The sequence below is a fragment of the Pholcus phalangioides genome, unplaced genomic scaffold (assembly GCF_987345545.1).
Source record: "Pholcus phalangioides strain wild (caught in Gottingen) unplaced genomic scaffold, Ppha-v1.0 ptg000015l_1, whole genome shotgun sequence".
Taxonomy (NCBI): Eukaryota; Metazoa; Arthropoda; class Arachnida; order Araneae; family Pholcidae; genus Pholcus; species Pholcus phalangioides.
Window position 1 is genome coordinate 48,422,305 of NW_028301608.1, and position 20,131 is coordinate 48,442,435.

At 33.3% G+C, this 20,131-nt stretch overlaps 1 protein-coding gene across 1 annotated transcript; it reads right to left on the bottom strand.

Moving 5' to 3' along the window:
• Window positions 1-3,513: 3,513 nt before the first annotated feature.
• On the bottom strand, window positions 3,514-17,153 carry LOC149076127 (uncharacterized). The gene is made up of 5 exons (XM_089245494.1): window positions 17,072-17,153; window positions 11,774-11,825; window positions 8,776-9,179; window positions 5,712-5,963; window positions 3,514-4,147 (listed from the first exon to the last, which is right to left on the bottom strand). The coding sequence occupies exons 3-5, from the start codon at window positions 9,172-9,174 to the stop codon at window positions 3,572-3,574; spliced, it is 1,227 nt and encodes a 408-aa protein (XP_089101620.1). The 5' UTR covers window positions 9,175-9,179; window positions 11,774-11,825; window positions 17,072-17,153; the 3' UTR covers window positions 3,514-3,571.
• Window positions 17,154-20,131: the final 2,978 nt, after the last annotated feature.

Consider the following 20,131-nt stretch of genomic DNA (forward strand, 5'->3'; position numbering starts at 1 on the left):
CTGACGAAAATTTGATGACGGGGGGGGGGGGTCAAAAATGGCTGAAAATCTGCTTACATAATACTTGAATGGCCCCTTTCCAAAAATATATCTTCGCATCAGCCAGCTGTTAAAAACCTTTGTAAACGGAGAATGGCCTGTATTCAAACGTTCAATAATCACATATGATAAAAACTTTGAGAAATCCTCTTATACTTGAATTAAACATATCGGCTTTCAAAGGGCATTGATTATACAAATTACACATCTCATAAATAGAGGACCGTCGCAAAATATTTGTTCGAGGTTTAGGCAGTGAAAAGTTCTACCTATTTCGAACTGGTACAGAAAACTCCACAAGCTGAAGAAAATCGTAATTACATTATTTACAATTTTATACAAAAAGCGAAGGTAACTTTTTCTTCTTCGGCATTGTAATGATTAAAAAAAAGCAGTTCAGTAGTACTTATATGTCATTAATGTAAACGTAGAATTTTTTGTTTATAAAATATGTAACGCTGAAACCTGTTCTGGACTCGTTGTAGCATTAGTGAGTATAGATTCTTGTGTGGATCCTATATAAAGAGCGATATTCCAGTTTCGGGAGCACATAACCCTAAAAGGTGTCGCAACCGTTGAAATTGATTTGAAATTATTGCCGCTCCTCACAACAAATACTAACAGTTTTAAGCACTTATTGGTGAGATCGTATCGAATGTAAGCTTGGAATAAAAAAAAAACACCGAGGTCTTTGGTAACAGAAACACGACCGATTGAGATTCCATCAATAGTGTAGTCAAATTCGTTCGATGGCAATTTTCTTGTATAGCTGAAGACGTGGCATTTACGAATATTGAGCCGGAAGAAATTGGCACTACTCCAATTATCTTATATCTCTCATTTTCAAAATAATAATAACAATACTGCATTCAACACTTAGTGTGTTACGAAGATACAAATATTTGCAGGAGAAAGAAAGGAAAAATAGAGATCATGAAATACCTATATACGACTCGAATTAGATCTCAATTTTAAAGAAGCGCTTGTTTACATTTGGCTGACTACGGAAGATGGAGAATTTATTTTCGTTCTACGGAGCTGTGTTTATTATTGAAGTACCCCCACCCCTCCTTGTCGCTCCTCACCTTGCCGTGTGAGTAAGCTGTGAAGTGATGTTTAATCTGAACACCGTCAATCAACATGGAACGAACTAATACAATCTCGGACTTTTTTCCCTTTTAATTTAGAAATTCTACTACATCTGGAATGAAGAGACGGAAAAAGTTCCAAGGTCTTCTTAATACCGGAGTAAAATTTCAATATTATTATTGCAGTTAACTTTAGATAGCTTTCCAACTTAAAGCTTGTAAGAGAATAGATTCTGAAATACAGTCAAATCTCGATAAGAATATAAATGTGAAACTACTGGAGAGGAATAAATTCGAAAATATAAGTTATTCTAATTTAATCGTTTAATTATTGACTGAGAATATTCAGAAATAAACCATAACGTACATAGTGTATATCATGGAAACGGACGAAAACATGGTACTTGTATAAAGAAACGAATCAGAAATAAAGTGTATACAAGATTATTTTCTGTCAAAAAAATGCAGTGATTTTTGAATCTCTCTCTCTCTTTTTGTACTTCTTTCGTGAGAAAGTCAATCACTCTTTTGCAAGCTGACAAATTCTGTTGCTGAATGCTGATTTCTATTGCTTAATGATAAGTTGTACTGATAAACGTTAAATTCTTTTGCTAAATTCTATATCTTCGACAAAAAACTTAATTCAATTAATTAATAATTTTTATATTTCTTAATAATTAAACCGTTAATTCGATTTATCGGAACGGAAATTCCAATTTTATAGTGGGAGAAAGAAAGATTTATTAAAATGACAGTGCAATTCTAATGCTAAATTCTATTGCTGAATGTTAAATTCTATTGCTGAATGTTAAATTCTATTGCTGAATGTTAAATTCTATTGTTAAATGCTAAATTCTACAGCTAAATATTATTTTTTCAAATTTCTTTCATGCCCGGAAACTTCGACATAAAAAAAACTTCAAATTAAAGGAAATTTTTAACACTAAAGTACGGAAAAAGTTTTGGGGCCGAGTGAAAACTTTGACTTAAACAGATATTCAAGTTATCGGAGTTCGACTTATCAGGAATTGACTATCTTGATACCTATTTATTTTCATTAGACTGATCTTGTGAAAAAGAGCATTTGTTGGTAGATTGATCAAAATAAGTTGAAATTAAAAAAAAAACTCTATTTATAGAGTTTAAAAATGTTAGAAAATATATATATCAAAACTTTATAAATGTTCATTTTTTTAATGGATTTCGAAGAGACCAAGATCAGTGATCAAGAGATTATAAGAGACCAAGACCAATGGATATGATACGGTAAATGTGATAAATCCGGTAGTATTATGCGTAACAACCGGCTATTATGCATGATCGCAGACAATTTTGGTGAGTTTGATAAAATTTTCCTAAACTTACCATTTTTACCGGTGCTTATGCATAATACCCCACACAAGCGTCGTAGGTAAATTTAATAAATACTAAAAAAATTATCACACTTACCAGTTGTTACGCATAATACCGAAGCGTCGTTGGTAAACATGATAAATCGTACTAAACTCATCGCATTTGCGGTTATCATGCATAATTGCCGTTTAGTATTGGTAAATATGATAAATCAGTCCCATTGCCGTAATAAGAATTAATATTTATATGACCGTACTTGTGAGTCGTAAGTCTGAACCGGGTATGATGAACACTGATTCAACGAATTTTTCCGAACATCCCCAAATAACTCAGAATTAACGCATATTTGACGAATTCCGAAATCAGACCTCGATCTAATGAACTCCCATTCAACAGATTTTACTAAGTATCCCGATATAACGAACTCTCATTTAACAAATTTACTCTCACACCCCCGATATAACGATCTGCTATTTAACACACTTTGTCATCGTATCCCGATATAACGATCTCTCATTTAACAAATTCTTTGATTTAACGAATTTTTGCTACCTAATTGTTAAAAAGTAATTTCTTGTTTTCTAAATGCAGTAGAACCCCAAATATTTTTATTCGTTAAATCGATAATATATATATATATCGCTGTTGCGTTCAACACAAATATTCGCACTTGGACAGGATTTCACTAAAAAAAATCGTTGGATTCATTAAATGGAGTTCGTTATATCGGGGTGAAGCTATATTTATTGAACGTAATATCGAGACTCATTCGGGAATTTTTTCATATTTATCAGTCACCAACTATACTTGGGTATTATGCATAATCACCTGCCGGTAAAAGTGATAAAGTCATCAAACTTACCGAGAAGATGGTGAGTATGTATAATAACCAATTCATTGCATATACCGTAACAGATACCTAGATTAGAATCAATGTGTTGGCATGATTTTTGTGTGAATGGTTAGAAATGAAGAGAAATTCCATTGTGAAAAAATGACGAGAACTCGATATATTTCAAAGGTTTTTTTACTGTTATAAAATCAGTGGCGTACAGTACAGAGAAACTACCAGCAGGTGTCGATGATGTCTCTTACCAGTTATTGTTATACATTTGAGGAAGACCCCACTGCTGAGGTGTCAAAACCCACGATCCCTGGGCGTTCGCTTTATTTTTAGGTGTCATCGTGCTGGATCCTTCAGCCTGGGTGGATTTATGAATCCTTCCTGAAGGACGTTGTTGTTGCCTTTCTTCTTCGCGACCCCTGGATCTGCGAAGATTCTTTTTCCGGGCAGACGTGATAGTGTGGCTTTTCGATACGGTGCTTTCACTCGTGAAGTCGGCTTCTGAAGGTTCTCCCTCTTTCTCTATAGTGTCCGTGTCGTCCATGTTGTCGTTCGTCGCTTCCTCGTGATGTCTCTTCCCGGGTCTCCAGCCGCTGGATCCGAACGGTGAGGTGTAGGTTATCTCGTGTGGCATCTTGTTCACCGTAACTCTGTTACCCCTGCTTCTGGAACGTTGGGCTTGCTTTGTAGCGCTTTCTATGTGCTGCGGTCGCAGGTGGCCACCGGGTGTCCAAGCTTGAGACACGAAAACGTTCTTCTTGCTTTTGTCATTGTTTGCCGTCCGTTTGTTCTCGTCTTCTTCCCAATCTAACGGCACGATCACCTTGTTTTGAGAAAGGAAAAATGTATAATAAAGTTTATTTATGTTTTAGATATTTTTCGAGAAAAAAACCCGGTTTTTGACATGCACAGATAATTAAAAAGATATGATATAATCTAATCATCAATTCTTTGGACTGGTAAGCAAGCAGAGAGAAAGAAAGAGAAGGGGAGAGCAAGAGCAGACCTTCAACATGATATTTGTATAACATGTACAAGATGAAAATTTACCATCTTCACTTCAAAATATGGAAGACAGACGGAAGTACCAGCAGGAACATACAAGCCCAACTCTGACAACATAAATACGTTAGGGCCACTCACAACACGTTCGTGCACGTACCGATTCGTTAGAAATTCAGCAGAGGAATGTGTACGAGGTGCATGTACGGTTAAGTGATTATGTATTTGTACTGGTCAAAACGTACGGCTTCGTAGTTACTGAAAAATTAGAGTACAGTACGATTGAAACTTGCACGAAGTACAGGTAGTATTTTAACGTGAATTTAATTACAGTAGACTTTCGACTATTATGCTCGCGATTATCCGGTCTTCCTATCATCCGGTTTTGTTAAAAATTAACGCATAATGTTCGTCGAGCTTCCAAGCTGCACAAAAACCTGTTTTGGCTGCGCAAAATCGACCATTAAAATCTCCCTCGCTGTGCTAGCCACACCTCAAAACCGGGCCGGTTTTTGCGCGGGTTAGAGCATAAGTGGAAAATCATTGCGTCGCGGAAGAGGGCTAAAAGAGAGAGTACCCCACCCACAGTGATCAACAAGACTTTTAAAAACTAAAACTGAGTTTTCCCTCTTTCATCTTAGGTCTACCTCTTGACATTTGCGTTATGAATAATTATTAATGAAGAGTGAAATAAGTTTAAATAATTTTTGTAAGAATAGAAGAAACTAATTATAAAGTAAGAAAACTTGCCATTTACGTTAATGATTTGTTTATTGTAAAAGCTTACGGTACGTGTTCATACAGTATACATGATTTTACATTTCCTGCAATCAAGATAGACGTAAAAGAACTTATCCTAAAACGTAAAATTATGGGGCCAATATTTTTATACTTGGACCGTTAATTCTGTAATAAATTTTTGAAACGTACAGCTCACAGTACATAACAAACATTTACCAAGTACTCGCCTACTTAGAAGTCAGAAAATATGAATAGGAGCGGGGTTTTGGTATAAAAAGGGTGGTTTTGATAGTAATGGGTTGAAGTAGAAAGTGAGCATTTATAGACCTCCGGCCTATCCGGCTTTTTTGTTATCCGGCCCACCCTTCCGCTACATTAGGCCGGATAGTCTAGAGCCTACTGTACCATATATGGAATAATTAGGGTTTTAATTAAATGTATGTAGAAAGTGTCATTTGGATCATCTGAGCAGGCATCGGTCCCATCAAGATTAGATACTCAAGATCCAACAGTCCTGTAATTGACAGTAGTGACGTCGCATCGAATAAATATTGAGGCAAGATTATTTCACATTGACCTATGTATATCATTTAAATAAGACAAAAAAAAAAATTCTGTAGGTGGAATTGAATTCCACAACTGACCTCATCTGCTAATGGTAGGCTCTCATGAAGTGACATCAGCTCTTCGTTTCGCAAAGAATTCGGCAAAAAGTCGTAGACGTCACCGTCGGCCAGTTCATTGATATCTGGCCAGTCAGCTGGACTTGCCATCATCTTCGCCATTTGCGGTCTGCCATAGTTCGGAGCGAGTGATTCTCCTTCCGTGAGATAGGGAATGGCTCCGTTGTCGTCCAGGCTCACTACATCGAAAAATTCCTCTCCAAGATCACCCAACTAGAAAAATATAGGCAGTATGTTTCTGAATGCATCCTATGTATTTTCTTTGCGCACGCACGCACGCACGCACGACACACACACACACACACACATAGTGGATGTAATTATGTATAATTAATATTAAGCAATAACATCCAGTTTCATTTCGTTCTTTTAAAAAGTATAATAAAACCAGTCAGTTTGGATATCCCGGTATCCTATACACTTCTACATACTGAACAGTTTTCAATAGAATCGGCAATAATCTAATACCACAGAATGCCCACAATACAGTTACGAAAATTAGGTAAATAGTCATTATTGCTATTATTATGTAATAGTCCTCATTTATTGTCATTCTTAGCCTGTAAATAAGCATTAATGCAATTTTCTCTAAATCTCGCCAAATTGATGTCAAACTTGTCAAGTCTGGCGACAGCGATGATTTGGCGTTGTCATGTCGCTAAGAGAAGTGTAAAGATATCGCGAGAATCATCGAGATTTTTTTTTAAAGGTTAATTATCCCCGATAGTGGTGCCGCCTCTACCTTGGACACTTCTCTAACTTGGACAGATTTTAATAGAACCATAGTTGTCCAATTTGGGCAAGTTTTACTGTATTTAGAAAAAGAAACCATCTTGCTTATTCATATGTAAGTTTTATTAGTCTTCGATGCAAGCTTTTAGATTTAAGCTGACACTTCTAATGAACTTGATTGAATACGTCACAGATTTTAATTAAATTTCGAAGGAAATCAGTTGGTATTTTTGGAATCGTCTGTTGTAGGCCCATTAATATTTTACTAAGTGATATATAGCCTATATGTGAAGCAACTTTATATGTAAATAAAATTTATTTCTTCTTCCAATTATTCTTTTGACTAGCACAATAAAATAATTAACGGAATGTGTTTATATGAAATTCAATTTCGAACATTTTAATGAGAGCCGAATCGAAGACACCATTTCGCTCATCTTTTTTCTAGCCAGTAAAATATGTTAACGTAATCAAAACAAAGAAGAAAAATATACGTATATCCAAAGGGGATGCCAGCATTCCAGTTTCTCAAGAGAGAAACCGAACTAGTGAATAAGAAAATAGAAAAATGAAAAAAAATTACTCTTGTAGACGGCAGAAAAAAAGTTAAAAAAATATCAGATTTCAAAAGGATCATAAACTTTCGCATTCATAAACATTGATTCATATGTATAAATAAAGTGTAGTGGGCTTCATAGGATGCAGAAAAAAGTTCTTTCGACTGAAAATAACTTGCGAACGGAAAGAGTTACAGTATGGAACTTTAAAGGTCTATAGAGCAAAGTGACTACGCCTAATCAGATTCAACAAACACAATAACATTTGAGGAGGATTATAAAAATTAAAATTTATATACGGTCCTAGAACCATATAATGTCAGTTAGTAACATTTACACTTCTCTTTTTTTTCTTTCTTAAAAATTCACCCCCCCCCCCCCCCCCCAACATATGAATAAAAATTTACCGAAATATTGGTAGTTGAGATCCTTGGTTTTTTCACTTTATTTCTTCATATTCTTTTTGATACTTGGTGAAAAAAAAACCATGTAAAATGGGAAAATTTCACCAATCTATATTTCGACGAGTTTTTATGCAAATATTATGGGATAAATCTATTTTGTTATACTGATTCAATACTGTAAATTTTAACTCATTCACTTTTTTTTTTGGATTGAGGACCAACCGTACACACAATTCTAATTTCTGTGATCCCCCAATTATTATTTTACGCACTTTTATTTAGTTTTTTGCATTTGCTTCGTCGCGTAGTCAGTTTTTACTAGAATTATAAACATCATATTTTTTTAATACACATTTTTGTTTAAAAAACACATATTATGCATGCATGTTTTTTACTTCAAAACACACAATACCCAAGAAATTGACTATGGCAGTTGTTTCCAAACTGTGTAGTAATTTATGAACATCATTTTTATTTTATTTTGGTGAAGTTTCGAGATTCAACTCTGCTATTGCTATTTAAATATATATATATATTTTTTTAAATCGGGGCTGTTGAATAGTATTTACTTGTTAACTAGGAGAAGACCATTCAACTCCTTCATTATGAGGACTTGAAGGAATCGACTAGGAGTAAAGGCTTAAGCCTTAAGGTCTAATCCGTGCCTTCTCGTGTTGCAGCCCGTAAGTAGCCATATTTAACACGTAGTGAACGCGGATGGGCTTCCTCCAACCCGCGCTGGCAATCGTGGAGAGAGGATTACGGCCAAAAACTCTCTAAAAAGAAACGTGATGATGATTTTTAAATCGGTAACGGTTTTTTTTTTTTAAACCGGAATTACTAGTTTTATGAAACTAATTTGCTCTTTCAATGATTAACATTTTTCCCCATCAGATAATCCGAACATATATTTCGAAATATCACGTTTTTATTCTCTTGCGACATGGCATCATTAGATAACTTCAGTTGTAACTTTGTAAATTTTCAATTAATGGGTATTTTGAACTCTCAACTTTTATTTTATCCGAATTTATTTTTTTGGAAGAAATATATGTGCATATGAATATGTGAGCATAAAATTATCTTTCATTATTATTTATCTTCCAACGTAATTAGAGATACCTCGTTACCGAGTACCTAACGTACCTCGTTTAACGAGTAATTTTCATAATCGATGATCGTTATTCATTTTAATAAGAATTCAAAAATTTCACCAATGTTATAAGATTTGTTGAATCGGATAAAAAAAATGAATAAATGTAACTAACAAACGGTTTGAAACAAAATGTTGATTTAGTTTCTAATGAAAGCAGCGTATGTACTATCTATTACCTGCTGTTGAAATTCCGGCCATACTACGTGAGGTTGCATTTCTGGGTTCAGTGCATTTAAATCGATTTGAACCAACTTCGGTGCCATTTCTCCATACTTATACAGCACGAGTCCCGGAAGGGATGGTCGCAACGCCGATAGGTCTATGGTTACCATCTGAGAATTGTCTTGATCATCTTCTAGCTCAGATTGCTGACCGTAATGATTTCTTTTGATTCTGTGGAGGGGGTACAACGACTTCATAGAATAATCCTGTTTTTTTGGCATGCCGAGATCGGTCTTAGATAGGGTGGTTGTGCTGTCGGCCGCTGACCGTTTCAATGGAAATGAATCGCAGTTGTTACCAATGGTGATCGCCGCTGCGATGAGGGTGGATATTGTAAGACTCCAGAGACTCATTGAACCTTATAAAAAAAATTTGAATTAAGACATTTAAAATTAAAACACAAAATGGTTATATCTGGATATGGAATTGCCAAAATAAAAAATCTCCAAATAAAGTCTTGATTTCAATATTGCAGTGGAATTTCTCTACGAGACTACCCTCTATTTCTCAAGAAATTGACTCTTTGGAAAGATGGTTCCTTGATAAGGGGAGTTAATGTATAAAGAGATGAACTTTTTTGAGGTGGCTCTGTTGAGAGATTCCAATGTAGATTAGGGGTTCTTGATCTTTCGTTTTACGCGAATTCTTTGCACCAATACGACGAACACCAGGGATCCCCCAATGCCAATAGAATGAAGGCCACGGACCCTTATACATAATAATATTCAGTACATAATAACGCAGAAACAATAACTTTGTTGTTTTCTCATCCAAGCTCATGAACACCTCTGAAACACCCCAAAGTGTCGTGGGCCCATTGTTAAGAACCACTGCTGTAGATCTATTCATTAAGAGTTATCCAGGGTGTCCCATAAATTTGCAAATACCGTGAAACTATGTAACTACAATGATACTCGATATAACGATAAATCCCTCCACAGCTATATTTTTTCAAGTTTTGTTTGGAAAGGTCCATACTTTAATGTTAAACCGCTGCCTCTCAGTTTAACAATAATCGATCTACAATAATATTTTGATACAACGAGTATCGTTATATCGGGGTTTCACCGTAGTTTTGAAATTCCTAAAAAAATTGAAGGAATTAGTATATTTGAATGAGGTTTACAAAAGATTTATTCTCACGAAGGGTTTTTTTTGCACAGAAAAAAAAAAATAGTTCAAATTTTTGTCTATAGAGAGCGTTGCAAGGAAGTCCGGCAGGAGTGATTGTACCTGAACCTTTCTTCAATTTCTTAAAATTCAGCCAGTGATTCGTAGCTGAGATAGAACAATTTCACCAATAGTACTTTATTCACCATGTCACCATCACAATGAAAACCTTGTGCAAGCGTCAGTAACAGGAAAATTCATAAATAAGCTGCTAATCATACACCCAGCAATTTATAGGACTCGGATTTGCATATTTCCAGTGTTTTGCTATCGGGCAGAACCCTTTATCAACAAAATAATTTTAAACTATTTTTTTTCTGTACCAAAAAAAAACTTCTTCGTGAGAATAACTTTTCGCAAACCAACATTAAAATATACAAAATTCCCTCAATTTTTATGAATTTTCAAGCAATTAATGAATTTACTCGAAACCCCTATATTTGACCTTCCGATAAAACTCGGATTTTTTAGATGTGTCCAGCACAGATCTATGAACGAAACGCATTACATGATTCCCATAAAATTTGAAATTCACATAAACCAATACATAGAATTTTCGACTATGATTCAATGCATATATAATCAGCTGGATTGAATAATGCAATCACTAAAACAGTTTTGTTTTCTTTCAAATCAAAGTGAGATCTCGAAGAAAATGGGAATTTCCGAATTTTTATGCTGTTGATATTTTACAAAAACTAGTCCGAATGCGAGTGATGCATTTAAAATGAATGCTATTTTTTTGAATATATATTCTGTGTTGAAATAAAGTGAGTCTAGTGAGTAGAGTGATGGGAGATTAATGTAAAAATAACAGAGAATAAGTAATGACGACGAATTACTTTGATGACGGTGTTATCTTTCTCCCCCATTCAAATACAATGAAAAGTTTCATTAGAATTTAGAGCTCATTCATTTCTTTTACGAGCTATAGTGTTCTCTGCATACACGCATCACTCGCACGGTGTCTCAAATGGAACTTGAGAAAATATCATCGTCTTTTAGACCTTTTATCTTCTGAGAAATAACTCATTTTCTGTTACACCCACGCATTGAATTTTATCTATTTTTCCACGCTTTTACTCTCTCCGTCTTTCTTATCTTCACATGTTACGTAATCAGCCTCTCTGTCTCTTTATCCCTGTCTCCTTAGCATAAAACTCCTCCTGAAATTGCGCTGATACATAACACCGTCTTCTGAAGTTGAATTTTTACATTCATGAAATTTCTAGCTTGATAATTTAATAAATTGACGCGATGAAATGAACTATTCATTCATAGATCAAACATTTACTTGGCGTGAACGTTAGATATTCATGGAATCGTTTCAACCAATTTTTTTGCCACGTTCTTAACGAACGTGAGAAATAAAAGGGGGGTTATACGATAAAGTTCTATTTTTAACATCGTTTTTTATAATGCTGCAATTGAATTTGTGAATCTTTTGTTTTAACTCGACCCATAAATACATTAGAGCAACTAAATCGAAAATTTATTATATTCATTACTTTTGACTATTATATTTTGACTTAAAATTAGTCAAACCCCAGTTACAAAAAACTTAGAGGGACAGAAAATTCTGTTCTCTACATCTGATCTAATAAGAAACCATTATGTGGAATCGGATCAAAATATCGTTTGTTACTGGATTCGATTACGCTTCAAATACAATTCAACACTAAAAATACATACACTGACCCTCGCAATTCCATATTTGATAAATAGAAAATATTCACGTATTTATTTATTTATTTAGAGATTTTTTTAAAAAGAATTACTCACCTTTTTCGGTGTTTCTAGCTGAAGTAAATTGATGTGAAGTTAAAAGAGAATCCTGTGTAAATTATGTGGGAAATACATAATAACGGTGTTAGTCTAAATCATGTTTTGATCTATTTTTCTGATGCAATAGTAATGACAAAAATGAAATTTTATAACTTATATATTCAAAAGTTTTTGACAGATATATAAGAATGAACACATATTCTTACAAACTTTAAATAAAAAGTACTGGCGTCCTTGTCAGAAAGGGGTACAACAGAGACGGCGATGTGTCCGTAGAAAAATATTTCTACCGCAGGGAGTCCTACATCGAAGAGGTTAGCGCATCAACCTCTCGGTGATTATAAAAAGAAAAGGAGCTGCCGTTCGGAATCGGTAATAAATTGCTGTAGGTCTCGGTCTTATTAGCCCTCGTGTGCAGAAAATGACCGTGGCGCGACAAAAATTATCAATTATCAAAAGTACTGGCTTATTCGACTTCCGATGCGATTAAAATATTTTGTTACTATAGTTTCGGGCCATCCCAAATGTTCTGAATATTTAATTTATCTTTACTTGTCACTGAGCGAAAGAAGAACGTTCTCAAGCCATTACCACTATTCTTCGTATATGTTTTACAATATACATGACTATAGAAATACATTATGAGCACTTTCGATTTCCTCCGGACCCCCCCCCCCCCCCCCAACCTCCTCAGCAAAAAAAAGTTTTAAGGTATTTTGGGCATTTTCAAAATTCCATCCGTGTTGAGTAGTATATATTCTCTTATAGAATAGTTTTTCCCCTAATAGGGTTGCTTTTTCTCTAATAGGGTGCTTTTAAATGGAATAGCTTCCCTCCGGGGGTAGTAAATTGTAACACAATTGACACGTTTAAAAAGAAATATGATAAACATGTTGGGGTAAATCGAAAAGCTATCCATACTTAGAATAAGACAACCATAAGTATTCTTATGGGCATTGTATTGTATATTTCATCATGTGTATATATATATTGTTTGTAATTGCATTTTTAATTGGGTTGCTGTATTTTTGAAATATGACATCAATATTTGTTATGGGCATCTTTTTCTCAGCCACCTCGTTGGGCGTTTTGCCTGTTGTGGCGTTGTTTTTGTATTTGTATTTGGGTGTTATGGAATAGTCGGGTAATATGGAATACTGGGTTTTCTCTGGATTCAGCATGGTCTAGGTCTTTGACCACCTGCTTATATCTCTTCCTTGAGACAGAGCGGCGGGACATGTTCTGGTCGGGAGGAGGATCCAGGTTTGGCCTCGAAGTGGAACAGTGATAAATAACTTCAAAATGCTCCCGTGATGCTATAGAGTCAGTGCTATTTCCAGAACTTTTTAAAGACAAGTGCGTTCAAAAGCATTTATCAAGTATTAAAAATGTGCCCAATAATTTCGAACTAAGCCTAATGTGCATTTTTCTCTGCTATTTTTTCAAATTTTTTCACAGATGATGTGTCGGGTGATATGGAATACTATAAGTATTATCTGACAAGAAAAGGCACCCAAGGTGTTCCCAAAAGTTATGAAAAAAATTCAAGTACATTCATTTCACCTAGAAACACATAAAAAAAATTGCGGTGGAGTACAATTATTTACCACTTTGCGATCAAGGACGTAATATTGCGTCCAAACACCAGTGGAATAAATTCAAACACGTTCTCTCTGTTTTCTTTCCTCTCTTCTCATCATCGCGAAGTTTTGTTGTAATCCTATAAAAAAAGTTGATCTATTTACCTTCGTTTATTTCTAAACTCGTACTAGCGTTCCCCCCCCCCCCACACACACATGATGTATCTTTCTACTATATACATTAAAGAGCGAGAGAACCGGTGCGATGAGGACTGTAAAAAGAGAGAAATCTACTTCGTACGTACTCTCTTATCAACTTATTTATTATACTGTTTTCCTTTCATATTTTTTCCCTTGCTTTCTCTAACTTATGGTTAGGTTAGGACAACGTTACCCTATTTATCGCCGATTCGTCAAATAGAAATCATCCGAATTTCTTGCCAATAGCTTATAAGCGATGGAGTAAAAGACACAGAAAAAAAAAAAAATTAAGAATGACAAAAGTTGGCCATTCATCGCCTCTCGTGCATCTTGGTTATAGAAATGTGCATCTTGGGAGAGAATATCCACAAAAAAATTTTCATGCTCACACTTTAGCTCTCCTTTTTCGTTTCTGTTGAGCGAGTGGGAAATAAAAAAAAAACTTTTTAACTGTGCTATACCTCAATCAAGTGTTATTTGAATAACATCGATCCAAAATTCTAGGGTTGCGGGAGTTTGAATCAAATATTAATATTTAAAATTTTTTTATGAGTGACCCATAATAATATTGATGAATTTTTTCCATATTTTTGTGCACAATTAAATGAGTCAAATCAGTGGTAATTTTTGAAAAACTTTCCGAAGACGTCACTTTGTGGGACCCTTTCCTTTGAGTTAGGTTAGAATATCTCTTCAAGATGGAAAGTTAAGTAAGATAGAAGGAGAAAGAGAAGTCTAGAAATAATACGTGTTCTGATCTCTTGGGGGGGGGGGGGGGTCCACTGTTTTGGGAAGATTACGTTCGGGACTCTTGTAAATAGATTATAATAAATTTTACATCATTTTACAACTTTTCATTGTCATAGACTCATTAAATCTTGTTTTCGATCAATTTGAATTATTTTACTTTATTTCTAACCCTTCCCCCCCCCCCATTCCATATTACCCTACGAAAATTATTTTTTCCTTAGATATGATATTTATTTATAAATATGATACACTTGTCAATGTAAAGACAAGAATCCAAACTTTATAGAATTGCAAGTTTCAGGTTTCCATAATGTTTCAAATTGGAATAATCGAAAAAATAAAAGTGGTATTCCATATTACCTGAATGCGCTATATTATCTAACTTGTTTGCGGGCCCAAAATATAATCTACAGGTATGTAGATTTCCATTGCATGCCACTAGAGAATGATTTTTCTTGTGAATAATTCAGAAAAGATCGAAACAAATGAAAGTTGTTGATGATTGAGCGATGTCCGATCAGAATGGGGAAATGGGAATAAAACATCTTGGATTATCTCATGGTATTTGATTTGTATGACAAAAGAAAAATAGGGTATTGAATATTCATCTTTAGAGTTTTCCTCCAATCTAGTTTTACCAAATTTTCGTGAGCTCTACTCATTTGAGATAATTAGAACTATCTGACCAAACATAAACTTTCCCAACTTTCAGGAAATAAAAGCACATCATCTACACCAATATTATTAAACTGAAAAGCTATAAATTTTTTTCTAAAAAAAATTAAGAGAAATGAGATATAAATAATTTTCTCATATGGGAATGCTTCCCGATGATATAAGGGAGGGGGTGTATTTTTTTCCATTTAGGTGATGGACATAAGTAAAGAAAATTTTGTCAAAGGTACCGTAATTTTCGGCTTATAATCCCGCATTGCATAAGTTTTGCGACGAAAATCACATAAAATAATAATAATCACGTATTTCGTACCATGGTATGATCTGCGGAATATATGCCGATTTAATATTTAAAGAAAAAGAAGTAGCATTTATAAAAAATAAAAACCCTGATATTTGACATAAAAGGGCAATTATTTTTATTAGTACCATTTTAATATTATCATTATGATTTTTTTTTTTCACTACAATCTCAAGTTTTTAGTAAAATCGAGCTTCCAAAATCGAGTTTTCTAGTGTCCGAAGGTGCGATTGTGACTAATATCATTTGTGTTAGTTTCATTTTCATCCCTAGGTAATAAATCAATGTGTCACCATATTGGATAAAAACACACCATTGTCACACATTTCTTCTACCTTAATACTACCTTCATTCCCACTTATCACTAGCTCTCTGCAGTGATTCTTGTAAAGAAATAACGATACTTTTATTTTCTGCCTTGGGTGCGGTAGCCCAGGTCGATAAGATACTCGCCTAAAGTACCAACGGGTGTTTAGAGGTGTCGCGAGTTCGATACCCGGTTCGTCCTTGTCAGAAAACTTTCTTGACGCAGGGGTACAACAAAAACGGCGACATGACCACAGAAAATATTTCTAACGTAGGGAGTGCTCCATCGAGGGATTAGCGCACCAACCACTCGATGAGTATAAAAAACAAGCCTGCCGTTCGGAATCGGCAATAAATTGTGGGTCCCGGGGTATAAACAATTATCCCTCGTGTGTAGAAAATGACCGTGGTGCGACAAAAATGATCAAATGATTAATTTCCTGTCTTTGTGTACTGTATTGTAATCCACCACGTCAAAACTTTTGATTTTGTATTTTACTTTTAATTAAAGGACATTGATACCTGGATCTAATTGCTGGATATTTTTCGTAAATTCCACCAATGAGGATGAATAATTTTTTGCATTAACACAGTTTTATTTAGTGGGCGCACTGTACATGTTATCGAAATTTAATGACCCACACTTGACAAATTTCCAACTTTTTTATGCCGATAATCCGTGGATTCTACGTAAAAAATTACGGAACATTTTAATGGCCAATAACAAAAATTTAAAACCTTTAGAAAACAGTATGATTTGAAATCTTAAATTTTTGAAACCAAGTTATATAAAGTCAGAAACATAATAAGAGGAAATGGAAATATTTTCTATAACGATTATTTTATATCCAGAAACTTCTTATATGTAATTAAGTAACAATAACACATTTTCTTAAAATTCACGAATGCAGTCAAATTTATGTCACGTGAGTTTTTTCTGATACTTTTTTTTGTGGTATAATTTTTTTTTTCAATCAAAAATTCTGAAACAAAAATTTCAGACTGGAAGTTTGATTCCACGCATTCCTCGGGTTCTAAAATCCACCACCTAAACGGATTTCAATTTATTAACTGTACTCAAAATCTCAGTATGAAAATATTAAAAAAAAAAAATTGAAAACCTTCACATCACAAAAAAAAATACATCGCAAATATTTTTTCATTCAATAATCATTTTTTTTTAAAATATCTAAAACGTCATTTATCATTGCTATAAATATCAAGCTCTTAATAATTTCTTTCAGTTATACGATATGGGAAGGCCAGTGACTCGAATCAGATGATTGATAAAAAGGAGAATTTTTTAACTCATTAATAAAGAAATTTTATGTCTCTTAAAACTTCTAATTCAAGTTTAGGTGCATTTCTAACATGTTCCACAACAAAGATCAGAGCTTTTTCGACTTTTTGCGTGGTAAACGGTAATAAATATTCAACTATTTCGAATGACTGCTAATAACGAGAAAAAAAAAATTTACATACCTTACGTTTCCGTGTGCTGAAATGAAATCTCGGCAGTTTTCCTGGAAAAGTGAACTTTTCCTTTGAGAGCTTTCCCGGAAAAACTTACTTATTTAATTTCGACGCTAGCTCCCTCTCTTGGAAGAGGTCATATAGGCGGTGCCTTTCAAGAGAAAGATAACTTTTCTCTTTTTTCCACCCCACATTTGATAGGAAAAAAAAATGTACTGAACGGGAGGTTTTTCATTCATGAGTTCTTCGAAACAGTTTTTCAAGTTGACTATTAATTTAATTCTTTGTTTTGACAGGTCGACAAGAAAGGCAAAGGAAATACATTTTTTTTCAATCATAAATCCTATCATTCTCTTTGCAGAAAAATTTAATGGGAAAAATATACGGTATCGTTAAATGTATTATTATCATACTAGAAATAAAAATTGTTTCAAGTTGTGTAAAATGTATAGTATACACAATATATGTGATAAATTACACATAAAAAAGAACGGTTTTTTTAAAAAAAAATTCATGCTTTTTAATACGCATTGTTTTTCATATGAATAGTTTGGGTAATAAAGTTGGGGTAAATCGAAAAGCTATCCATACTTAGAATAAGACAGCCATAAGTATTCTTTATGGACATTGTATAATATTTTATCACGTGTATATATTGTTTATAATTTTTTTAATTGCATTTTTAATATGCTTGCTGTATTTTTGAAATATAAGATATCCATATTTTTATAGGCATCTTTTTCTCAGCCACCTCGTTGGGCATTTTGCCTGTTGTGGCGTTGTATTTGTATTTGTATAATTTTTCAATGAAATTAATGTTTTCATACATAAATAGCAATACTGTACCGGTCAAGGTTATATTGTACATACAGTACGTATATTTTTTTCTTTTTTTGCACAGTTACCCATCCCTAAAGCTTTGACTTTGATTACTCTTTGTTTCACGAAGATTAGATTGAAATTTTGTCATTTTTCTATTCATATAAATTCTTTCTGCATGCGAAACTTCATGTTAAAATAAATAAGATTGTATATATATAGAAAAACTATAGCAAAAAAAAAGGTGGACTACTAGAAAATTAAAACAAAAATTAAATAACATAATTCAACAATTCTAATAGTTCATGGTCCGAAATTATTTTAAATCATTCATTTTTCAGAGATAAGTTTTGTTTTTTTACAGGTAGTGTATTATATGTTATGATTTATTCTGATGTATCATACTACGATAAAATATTGCATCCCATTAAATATTATAAACCTCAATATTAAAATATAAATGAACATAATCTATATCATATTGGAATAAAAATTATAGCTTCGATAAGAACATGAATAACTTGTAACAAATATCTAAAAAAATAAAAGAAATGCAAAGAAATCTAGTAGAAGGTGCTTGTCGGAAAAAACAGAAACATCTTTTCCGTAATTTATGTATTATTGTACTTTCAATACGTATCATATGTATATTTACATAGTTATGATATTACTGAATTTCAGGAATGAAAAACTAAACATTGTTTGTGAAACTGGAAAAAAAAAAAGCAATAGACTTTTTTTCACACGGATTAGGCATGAGCGAAAAACCTCTTGGTAAATTCAAGCAAGAATCACATATTTCTCGTCAAGCAACCTATGCCACGCAATTTAAACGAAGATAAACATGAAAAGAAACCTCACAAACCGAAGAATACATTTGTGTAAAAAAAGCAAGGTTTGCTTTAAAAAATATATTGTGAACATATTTTAGATATATACTCATTTCTTCTCTTGAAGGAAAAAAGAAGAAATTAATTTCTACTATTTTCAAGTGGTTCCTAAAACTAAAACAGAAAATGGAATTTTTCCTACTATTCAGAGAAAAACTGAAAAACCACAGAAAGAGAAAGTATCAAAAGTTTGTATTTTAAAACGTATTGAAAATGGATAACCGTATTGATATCCGATACACAAAACATTTATTAAAAACATAAGCACCACAGAAATAAGTACAAATACCCAATATTGATTTCTCCTTTAAAAATCCAATGAACTAAAGAAATGTTAAAATGAAAATAAATTATTTCCTTTCGGCTTCCTGTTCTAGGTGTCGCTGTGTATCGTGCAACAACTTCGGCTTTACTATTCTAGTATATCAGCTCTTTCTATCTCAATTGATTCTATCAACTGCAAGGAAATAAATCGTTTCGTCCACTTGAGTCAGTCGACGTATTTCTCACGTTGACGTTTACACGGAACACAGTCCCCATAGAATAAGTAGAAAATGTCGCTTATCATATTATGTCTTATTGGTTGGAGTCAATGATTTTGTTTCTTTTCTTTTTTCATCCTTCATTTCCGTACGAGATCTTTCTATTAGAAAACTTCAGTTAAGACTAAATAAATTTTATCTCTCTATATTAAGTAAAAGAAATTACTTTTAAAATAAAATAAAAAGGCTAAAAGACTTTACAGAAAAAAAAAGACTTTTCAAGAGGAAAAAAAAGGAAACTATAGCTTAAATAAGCTCGATTTTATAAAGATTTATGATAACTATAGAAACCTTCTGCAACAATAGTTATTTTTTTGCTAAAAAATATTTTTAATGCGAGTACGCGTATTTTATAATAAACTACTCTTATTTTAAGAAAAGCTTGTGAATTTTTTTTAAAATTCATTGATTAAGTTGTTTCGATTTTTTTTTTTTAAAAAAACAAAGAAATAAGCTACTAAAAATAATCGCAATAATTTGCGGGGATTGAAAAAACATTCAAGATGTAAAATACTTCACTAATCTCTTTTGTGAAGCTCACAAAATTTTCAGTTCATTCACAAAAAAAGGAGAAATGTAATAGAATTTCAGAAATAATTAGAAAGAAACATTAAATCTTTATAATGTGCCTAATTCACTGAGAAAAAAAAACTGTATTAGGCACTTCAACGTTTCTGAAATTGGACATTTTATTTAAAATATTCAACTAAATCCGTAGATCTTTGGGATTAAATAGATTTACTTTTTCCCAATAAGCAACGTTTTATTTCTTTTTTTTTTCCATTTACAAAAGAAAAATTTATTCTTATTATCACTCC

Excerpts from the sequence above, each read along its gene's own strand:
- LOC149076127 (XM_089245494.1), bottom strand. The coding sequence starts at position 9,174 with ATGAGTCTCTGGAGTCTTACAATATCCACCCTCATCGCAGCGGCGATC. Across the intron at positions 5,964-8,775 it reads GGCCGGAATTTCAACAGCAG|TTGGGTGATCTTGGAGAGGA; the intron begins GTAATAGATAGT and ends ATATTTTTCTAG. Across the intron at positions 4,148-5,711 it reads GCCTACCATTAGCAGATGAG|GTGATCGTGCCGTTAGATTG; the intron begins GTCAGTTGTGGA and ends TCTCAAAACAAG.